Source organism: Lineus longissimus, chromosome 17 (assembly GCF_910592395.1).
Source record: "Lineus longissimus chromosome 17, tnLinLong1.2, whole genome shotgun sequence".
NCBI lineage: Eukaryota > Metazoa > Nemertea > Pilidiophora > Heteronemertea > Lineidae > Lineus > Lineus longissimus.
In genome coordinates, this window is record NC_088324.1 from 4,611,232 (window position 1) to 4,621,686 (window position 10,455).

At 43.3% G+C, this 10,455-nt stretch overlaps 1 protein-coding gene across 1 annotated transcript; it reads right to left on the minus strand.

Moving 5' to 3' along the window:
* Nucleotides 1-6,543: 6,543 nt before the first annotated feature.
* On the minus strand, nt 6,544-8,254 carry LOC135500972 (uncharacterized). Its single transcript, XM_064792691.1, has 2 exons — nt 7,336-8,254; nt 6,544-6,803 (listed from the first exon to the last, which is right to left on the minus strand). The coding sequence occupies exons 1-2, from the start codon at nt 8,252-8,254 to the stop codon at nt 6,544-6,546; spliced, it is 1,179 nt and encodes a 392-aa protein (XP_064648761.1).
* Between the last annotated feature and the right edge of the window lie 2,201 nt (nt 8,255-10,455).

The following is a 10,455-nucleotide window of genomic DNA, read 5'->3' on the forward strand; positions in this document are numbered from 1 at the left end:
TACAGGGCCTGAAAACAGATAACTTTATACAGGGGAGTCCAAGGTTGAGAGTCATGATTTCATTGTTATTATCATCAATGGTCAGTCATGGTTGTTGTGTAGGAGACTTTGTAAAAACTACGGTGATACCAATTCCGAAAAATAGTAGGAAGTCGATTAATTCCTCAGATAATTACAGGGGGATCTCGATTAGTAGTACATTAGGCAAGATTCTGGACTATATTTTTCTTCATAAATACAATGGGGTTCTGTCATCTTCCGATGGTCAGTTTGGCTTTAAAACTGGTTTATCAACTGCAACCTGTGGTACCGTTGTGAACGAAGTTATAGAGTATTATAATAAACAGGCTACAAATGTCTACTGTATAATGCTTGACGCTTCTAAGGCGTTCGATAGGGTACAGTTCATTAAGTTATTTCGTCTTCTATTAAAAAAGGGGTTATGTCCTCTTATCGCTCGTTTTCTAGCTGTGTTATACACCAATCAGAGAATAAGTGTGAGGTGGGGTGACCAGAGTTCAAATGTATTTACAGCCAGAAATGGGGTGAAGCAAGGTGGTGTTTTGTCCCCAATCTTGTTTAGTATCTATCTTGATGAGCTGTTATTTTCATTAGAAAAGTCGGGGGTTGGATGTTATATTGGCATGTTGTTTGCTGGTGCATTTGCCTATGCTGATGATGTGATTATTTTAGCTCCAACGTTAGCAGCACTAAGAAAGATGCTCAAAGTTGCGTCCAGTTACTCGGTCGAGTTTATGATAACATTCAATGCTGCAAAGAGCAAGTTTCTTGTATTTGGGAAAAATGGCGGTATAGATATAGTGATCGAGTTTGAAGGGGTGGTACTTCGTCCTTCTATTTCAGAAATTCATCTGGGTGTGATTTTTGGAGAGTCTTCAATGAATAAAAAACTTCAGAGTGGTGTAAATGATCTGTACAAAAGGACAAATTTATTGGTATCACAATTTCGGTTTGCAAGTATTGATGTTAAGTATCGGTTATTTAAATCGCACTGTATGTCTTTATATGGTTATCAGGGATGGGATCTGTCAACGCAAGGCATGGAGAATATATTTGTTGCATGGAGGAAGTGCATTAGAAACCTCCTTAACCTGCCGTATCGCACTCATTGTGCCCTTCTTCCACTAATATTAGACGATTTGTCTATAGAATTTCAAGTAGAAAAACGATTTGTGAAATATTTTGTTAGCATCTTTAAATCTAAGAACATTTATGTTAAGTTGTGCAAAGACATTATTATAAACGGTAGTCGTTCAGCAATTGGGAAAAGCTTCAATTTTACTGTGAACAAGTATAGGTGGGACCGATTTGAGCTCCCAAGTTTACCCCAAATGACTAAGGATATTGTACAAAGAAGTACTCAGAATTGTAGTATAGACTTGAGACTGGTGGCAGCCCAAATTAAGGAGTTGCTAGGTATTAGAGAGAATGGGTTAGGTATCTTGACGATGAATGAGATTGGCGACATCATTTTTCATCTGTGTGTTAATTAATTTCCACTTGTCATTATTGTAATACGTCTAATTAATGCACGCACTATACATGTAAATGCACTGCACCATTATGCACTAGGTTAAGAAGTGTACTCTTTTGATGTACGAATAAACATACATATATATATTAAATGGAACGAAGTACATGTAGTAGAATGTTCACTGCAATCGCCTTGCGACTTTCCGAAAGAACGGTCATCTCTTTACATAACAATCGCTGCGCGTAATGTTGGTATCGGCATTGAAGAATGCATGCGGGCCTTTCCAGGAACGATGATTTCCCGGAATGTGTAACTTTGCGGAGATCCTTAGTAATAAGGATGGTCTACGGAACGTTTTGTGAATAAAGCGTAGCGTAAATCTTACGGTATCGCAGGAGGTCCGTAACTAAAGGTTACGGATGCGCAAGTTACGGATCTTTTGTGAATAAGGTCCCAGGGCACTATCTCACTTTATTTCACAGTTGAGTTGAACCTATGCGTGTGAGACGCATGTTGGTAGACCAAAAATAACGGGACCACTGGTGTCCACTATGAAAAAGGTTGTGTCCTTCCATTCTATGCCTTGATATTGGCATGGTATGGTGATAGTGCCATACTGGGGGATGTTGGTACCATTGTATGCCGTTAGTTTGATTTCTGATGGCGTAGTGTTTATAGGTTCTCCCTCGTGATTGACTTTCTCTAGGTATTTATTCCTGTATGTCCTCAGCGGCATCACGTTTCCTTGAGTGCCGGTGTCGGCTTTTCCACAAAGTTTTGCACGTTTTACGGGACGTGGTTGAATGTCAATGCTGGCGTATGCCTCTGATTTCGAAAGATTATCATTTAGCGCAGTAGATCTAGATCTTCGAAACAAACACTCTCACGCAAATTGATCCACAAAAAAACGCTCAGAGGAGAAATCATCGTGTTGATTTACGGTGTGCACTCCGCGTCCTTTGTTATGCTGTGGGGTTTGGCTCATACGACCGCGGCCTCTGCCTTTGCCTCTGCCTCGTCCTCTAGCAATACCAGTGGGCCTGTGTTTAGATGCGCTGCGTTCACGATCACGGTTGCTAAGGCAAACTTTGCCCCAGTGATCTAGCTTGCTGCATCTGTTGCACTCTTGATCCTTTGCGGGGCAACTTTCATGGTCGTGATGTGGTCCACCGCAAAATATGCAGGAGTTTCGACATGGCGGGAATTTTGAACGTGACCTGCCTCCAGTGTATTCTGTGTCATATTTCGCTAACTTTTGCTTTTGATTGAGTGAAACGTTGCATTTGCTCTTGTGTTACCTCGTATGTCCTCGCGGAATCTAGTACGGTATCTAATGTGAGTCTGTTTGGATCTTGGTTTAGCAGTTTCCTCCTTCCGGCTTGGTCTTGTTGGCTTTTTCTGCGAATGTCATGTTATATATTTCTGCGGCTTTCGGCCCCATCCACAGAAGAATAACATTTACGATTGCAGCAGGGGCTTTTGTCTTGTACGTTTGGGTGGACAAAATGAGTTGACAGTACCGTTTGAATGTCTTGTATTGCTGGATGTGGTCCGTAGCGTCCCAATCGAACGATGGCGGCTTAACACCATACAGGTTATTGCATAGATGATGGTAGGGGCTGCGGCAATATCTACTACTACAGGTGCATCGCCATCGGCCATGTTGGATGTTGGTCACTGCTCAGTTTCTGAGATTGATGCAAATTGTCTCTTCTGGGACACTGATTAAAGCATTATACAGAGTATAACTGTGTCCGGAACATAGTGTTTAAAATTCTCGTTAACAGTGACTGTGCACGTTAGGGTAGCAAAACATTTATAGTTGGAAATTCGTTCTTGCTCCTTGGGGGCATATCTAGGTCACTGACCATTTCAATCGGCCATTGAAAAGTTCATTTGTCAGGATCCGATGGCTATTCCGTTCAAATACGAAGTTAACTAACTGTTCATATTTCCTGACGTGAGTTTCTTTAGACTTCTGACACCATGTTGTATTCTTTGGCCGAATTGTGGATGAACTTGAAAAGGCTGTTTGTAGTATAAACGATATTTGATAGCACACACACTATGACTTGACTACATAGTACATTGGCTAAATCTTTTAATCTCCATTGAGAAGTTAAAACTCCTCAATGGAGAGCTAAACCTTATATGGCTAATTGATGCTAATTTGTGCTTTACAGTTCACAGTGCTTATTGCAGATGGCACTGCGTGTGCTTAATATTACAACAGTACCCCTTTGATGGTTCCCTAACCCCAACCCTCAACCATCATTTAACCCCTTCCTTTTCTGTTTCTGTTTCCTTTAACAGAGGAGTAACGGCGCTGGCTGCTGCTCGGGCCCTCCTCCTTCTATGATGTCTCTCAAAGTTCCTGTGGTTAGGACGCCTAGCTCACGTTGGTTAAATAACCACTTGTCTCGTCCTCTTTCGTGTCTCCTCCGTCCGTCTCCATACGTCCATCCTCTCTCGACGAGTCGCTCTGTCGACCAGTAGGTGGTGGCTTCAGCTATCTCTTCCTCAATGAGGAGCAATTCCACGGTGGTGATGATATCCGCCGGTGTCCGCGTAAGTTCGCCGAAGGTTTCTGCCATCCCTGCAAGATTGTCGGCCCTCTCGTTATACTTGATTCCAGCGTGACCTGGGATGCAGGTTACCGTAATCGCAGCAGAGATGGTGTCCAGGCAGTCCTTCCATTCGACTTGTGGCCCTTTTCCACGCGGCTAACCAGGCTCAGGGAGTCAGTGAAGATTGCAACATTCTCACCAGGAGTAGAGGTGCGCTTCAGCCATACGAAAGCGTCACCGAATGCCTCACACTCCGATGGATAGCTGCTGGAACGTCCCTCCCTGGCAGCGGACCACTCGAAGTGTAGCTTATTGTCCCTCCAGACAGATCCAGCCCAGGCAGTGGTGTTGCCCCTCACGGAGCCATGTGTGGCAATGATGGTCGTGAAGCCTTCCTCCTCTGGCCATGCCCTGACAAGACTGTGGTTGCAGTCACCAGTACTGTCGCGCCAGCTCCTGTCACCAATCTTCATCACGCTGAGGTTGTTGCCTCTGTAGCCTGTCCAGTTGATGAAATATACGTTCTCGATAGGGCATACATCCTACATGTGATTTCCCTGCCAGTGATGACCCAGGATTGTACAGTTTTAAGCCTCTGCGGGACGCAGATGTCTTCTCCGTCTTCAAGCTGTCTCCGTAGCGGGTGGGTTCCCGGGGCTATTGCTCGCAGGAACTCCCTTGCTGTTCAAGTTTTTTGCTGCGTCGTGATGTAGGGTCGGCCCACCCAGAACCAGAGGCTCGCACAGGCAGTTGGCTTGGCTGACCCGGTCATGGTTCTCAAAGCTTCATTTTGTACTTGTTGCAGTCTCTGGAGTGCTGATTTGGCTGTTGGGCTTGCTATGTGTAAGCCATACAGCATACAGCATTCGACTCTCAACAGTTGCCCGCATGAGGACAGCAAGGCCGTTCTGCATGACATTTTGCCTTGCTGCATACTTCAGGAGTGGTAATGCCTTTGCTGCTTTCTCACGTAATCGCCCAGGGCCACCATAACCTCCACTAGGGGGACAGCACACCCATTGAAAGAGAGGGTGTAGTTGCTTCGGTTGACGTGTGGGTGGGTAACCAGCATCCATTGGGTGAGGTCAAGTTTTGAGTAAAGTAAAGGTTACCCTAAGATTTTCACCCAAGGGTAAAGATAACCCCAACTTATACTCAAGATTTGACCTCTCTGCCAGGGTAAAATTACCCTAGGGTAACCCAAGGGTTATCTCGGATTTAGGCCAAAATTTTACTCAACTTTAACCCTGGGGTTTATTTAATCCTGGCAGAGCAGCCATCTTTATTCTGGAAGCATTGCAAAATGCACTAGAGTAATTTTTACCTCCTAGGAGTTAACTTTGAGTTTACTCGTTATGAAGTCAAGTTTTGAGTAAAGTAACAGACAGGAAGTAGTCAGGCATGTTTTTTATGCCAGTCTATGTTGCTTTGGCTGCTGAAATTAGGCATGAAAACTATGAAAGGAGGCCTGCATTCAGTGCAGAACCTGTGCACAAGCATCTGCAGTTGACTGATGGCCAGTTAAGTTCTTCAGCATGTTTTCAACAAAAGGTCCTGCCATGCCATAAGGCACCCCAGCATTTGAGAAAAAATCCAGAACAGTCCCATGTCTCTTTGCCATTTTATAATCCGCATGATGATCTCTCATGTTCTCTAAAACTTCTAACATCTTCAGTTCATTCCATCTGAATCTTTTCTTGGCCTCCATGTTTACAGTGGTGTGGCTGGAGGTGTCCCGGGTCCTATGCGTCCCGGGTCCTATGTGTCCCAGATCCCTTTCTCGTGATTCTGGCCTTGTCACCATCTCATTCTCAAGTGGAGTCGACGAATTCATCAAATCATGGACAAACTACATGTATCTGCGATATTTGTACTTTTTATTTAAAAAACAAAATCAAAGAAAATGATTCACAATGATTCTGACACTCTAAAAGCTGGGAACATTTTTAGAACCTTTTAAGCACATCTTTCGAACACTTATAGAACACTCGAACACCCGGTGTTCTTTAAATGTTCGAAAGATGTTCTGAAAACGTTCTAAAATCAAATGTTCTCAATTTCTGGACAAGAAATTGTTCTAAAAATGTTCCAAGTTTTTAGAGTGTAGATAAAACTTTCATATACGCAAGTATGGCAATACAATGTAAACAGAAGTGAAGGCCCCATCCTCATGATCAATCACAGGCAACAAAAAGAATAACTAACCGAAAAATAAACGACCCTTCTGTGTCCGATACCGAATTACAAATGGAAAGGGCTCGCCCAGTCCTTACTATGTCCACAAATCAGTTGGTTTAGCACTTGAATATAAAAATCAACCTTTTAAACAAAATGCAACGCATAATATTTGGTGCGTTACCAAACTCAATACAGTGTACTGAGTGTACTACACAATTACCATGTTTTTTAATGAAATATTTACTGCTACAGTAGGCAGCGAATGACTCAGTCCAGTTACAACTCGGCTTCAACGTCCTGCATCTAATGATATCCGACGCAGTGAGAAACTGCCTGCCAGTATGAGTCAAGGTCTCTCTCTCCATTCACGTACTGGTCTTTTAGCCGCTGAAGTCTTGCTTCTAGCTGTCTCCATTTCCGTCTTCGCGGTGGAGGTGCATCTCCTAGGTCTGCAGAATTAATGGAACTTTCGACGTTGGCCTGGATGTCCCTAAGATGCCTAATGAACGTCCACAGCGACGGGTGTTTGACAACAACTGTGTCATTCAACACTCTGTGGTAACCTGTGAAAAAAAACACCAACTTTAATTGCAAATTGAAGTGCAGTATCAGAGAAACTTACCAAATGCAGTCATCAGTTCATAACTTCTATCGATTTTTTTATTGCAGTGGGCACCCTTTGGGTATTTGAGATAATATCATACCAGATGAGTTTTTTATTTGACCTATTTTTCTACTTTAATTACACTTCACATTTTTTAGGTTTGTGCGAAGCTGCCGTATATCATTCTGAACATATTATCAGGGTACTTAGTGCTCGGTCCCTTGCAGAAACATTGGATTATAGTGGAGATGGGGTAAGATGGGACATGGGGCAAAATGGGACAGCGAGGACGCATTTTTCATGACGAAAATGAAACACCCTCGCATTTAAACTCGTGTATGTTGTCAAGTATGGTTTGTGCCAACATTTAGAGCAAGAAATCGTTTGATAGTTCTTATATTTGTGGAGTTATTTTGCCCTTAACTCTCAAGTGTCCCATCTTACCCCACCCTACTATAAGTCCTGATTGTTCAGGATGGCTGTGTACTTACTTTCCAAGTTGTTGTTTGTACGCAAGCCCATGTTCCTCTCATACACATTCCAGAGGGCTGGCGGGAAAGTTCCATTTACGTAGGTATTCATGATGTATGCGAAAAAGTCCATCAGGGCAGGATACCTGTTAATGAGATTGGTCGTTCTCCTTGCAGTACGCAGCAAATTGAAGTTCATTTGCATGATTGGCATAGGGAGGTAACCAAGAGACATAACTTTCCGAATGCATTTCCTCAGACGGCGGTTACGACGGTAGGGCACCGCCAATCCCAGCTCTTGAACTCTTCTCCAAAGATTTTGGGTGAAGTGGAAGTAGCACCCGCGAACATCTGCATTGGGGAGCTCGGTTTCAACTGCATTGATCAGTGCCTGCTCGAAGTCGCATATTACTATTTGCGGTTGCCAGCGACGATGAGTGATGAGGCGAACTTGTCTCTTGACGGCCGTCAAAACTTGTCTGTAACAGCCGATATTTCTGTTAGCCATGAGCACTGTTACCAATGGCACAATCCAACCACGGTAACGCCCAATGATGGTGAAGAACTGTACATATGGGCGTGGGCAACATCGGAATGTACCATCCATGTATATTTCACGGCACTGCTGCAATGCTGTTAAATTGGCGTCCGGAGCAAAAAGAGCGATTCCCAAGTCATTGTCTTGGTGTAGAAGAAACCTCTCCTGTAGCCATGTTTCAGCCCACTGTCCTTCTATTACAACATCCTCCACTTCTACGGGAATCTCTGGGAGTTGGCTTACTCTCGTGCGATTCAAGACTGTTCTGAATGAATGGTAAGCTTCGACCCTAGGGGGCCGATCTCCACCTCCCTGAACCGGATGGCGCTGCATTCTTGCAACCGCAGCATTATATACCTGTTTTATTGGGGCTGTAGGATTGTCAATCACATCACGTTTCATAGTTTCTCTTACTTCGGATCTTTCCACCATTCTGTCATCAGGTTCGTGGCAGTGTTCCTCACGGAGCAAAATTCGGGGGTCTATTTCATTACCTGCACCTTCTGGATTGAAGTTATCAGTCCTAAGACGGGCTTGGCATGTACCCCTCCTCCAACAACGCCAGTTGATTGTTTCTTCATTCACCCGGTGTCTTTGATATCGGTATCCATCTATTACCAAAATCAGGCCGCCTCTTTCACCTGCAATAATTTTTGCCATGACGTAGTGCGACTTCGACGTAGTGTGACTTTGGCACAACTATTGGTACACGATAAAACAAATCACTGCGTGCCGTGTATGCAGATGAGATTCCCCGAAACGGTACTCGCTACACAGAGCAGTTTCAGTTTCAGTTAACCCTCTCGGGCCGGAACGATGACCTAAATCGACACACGCTCATTCAATTGCAACGACTAATGTAGCGTAGCTCGAAACGATGGCGCAGTGATCATTTTTTCTGTGTGGAGTGATCATTTTTTCTGTGTGGGCATTAGAAGTTGGAGAAACGTTTTTGGAGGAAATATTAATTCCGGACCGAAAAAGTTAAAGTTGGCGAAAGTTGGCTAGGGACACATACGACCCGGGACGCATAGGACCCGGGATGCATAGGACCCGGGACGCATAGGACCCGGGACACATAGGGACGACCCCGTGTGGCTGTGCATGTAGACTAGTGCCATGTGATGGGGAAAACCCAGTGCAGTGACAGAACCAGGATTCACTGAAGCTATACCATGAAATTACTCGAGGATTACTCTGTAGTTACTAGAGGGTTATTCTAGAGTATACTTTGGGTATACCCTCTAGTATACTCAGGGTTAACCTGAGCCCTTTACCCCGAGCTGAAGTAAACTCTGAGTAAACTTTACTTTTACTTTATCAGATTTTACTCAAAACTTGACCTCACCCATTGACTCTTCTCTCCTTGGATCGATTGGTGGTTGTCAACGGTCCATCGGTGGAAGGCGTTGCTCGCAACTTGTTGTCTGGCTGGTGAGACAATTGGTCTGGTGAGATGAGGTGAGATGAAGTGAGATAATTGGTGAAAGTGCGATAGATGGTCTCAGTGCTGAGATGTTTCAAATGGAATAAAAACCTGGAAAAAAAAGGTTAGAAAAATGAAATGGTATTGGTAGAACTTTACAATGACAATGCAATATTAAGGGTACACCACAGGCTCCACCATTTTGGCTAGAGCGTGAAATCTTAAAGCAATTAGAACTCCTTCAAAATTAGGTCAATATCAATTTCAAGGGTGGGATTAATTATGGATGCATTATACATGCACTGACATGACTGATGTGCACCAATATTATAGTTTGTAATAGCAAAATTGCCAGCTATCAAAATCAGATGATTGCACATTCTACAGTCTGTCCAGTGTAAGTTCTTGTATAAATACGGAAGACTTGGATAACATTATGATTGGTTTTATTGGTACTCAGCCATGTTGTAACATCCGGTGGTGACACCTGGTGTTAAGGATTAGACCTAAACGTCTTGTCTCATTACATCCTTCCCTTTTCGAAAGAAGATACACTAAGTATGAACTGTCAAAACTTCAAAACATTTTAAACTGAAACTATGGTCCAAATGTCTGAACACTTAAACTTTAAACTAGACTCTGAATCATTTAAATGATAACGATTGCTCTGAATCACACTACCTAAATAAAGATACTAATATTGTCCATATCAATGAATACTATCAAAAGTCTGTAACCAAAAGAAAGTGATTTCTACCACTACAAATATATAGGCACACTATTATGCAGTTAAGCAAAAGTCAAAAGTGAGTGGTTGCTGAATATATATCGGTACCACTACTGCAAAGTTATATGCGCAGTCTATAGGTGAAAATCAAAACATTCATGTTTTACACAATGACTTTGAGACTTGAAATCAAAGCACATTAACGAACACAGTCTTTGAAACGCGTGGGATCGTCCTGACCTAGTTACAACCTGTTTGGCAGTCTGTGGTATTGCGGGTTGCGTTTATTTCCACCAAACGTTTACAGACTCTGACCAGATTGCGGTCATGATCGTCAGAATCATCACCTGCGATGCTGGCGTTATGATGCCCTTCTCCACCATTTCCTCGAGTTTCTGCTTAAGTTTGTCCTTTAAAGCTAACGGCGCATTTCTAACTGGTCTAACTACA

Bases quoted from the DNA above. Each gene is read 5' to 3' on its own strand.
- LOC135500972 (XM_064792691.1), bottom strand. From the start codon at position 8,254: ATGAAACGTGATGTGATTGACAATCCTACAGCCCCAATAAAACAGGTA. The intron at 6,804-7,335 runs GTAAGTACACAG...TTTTTTTCACAG, and splicing joins TACAAACAACAACTTGGAAA to GTTACCACAGAGTGTTGAAT.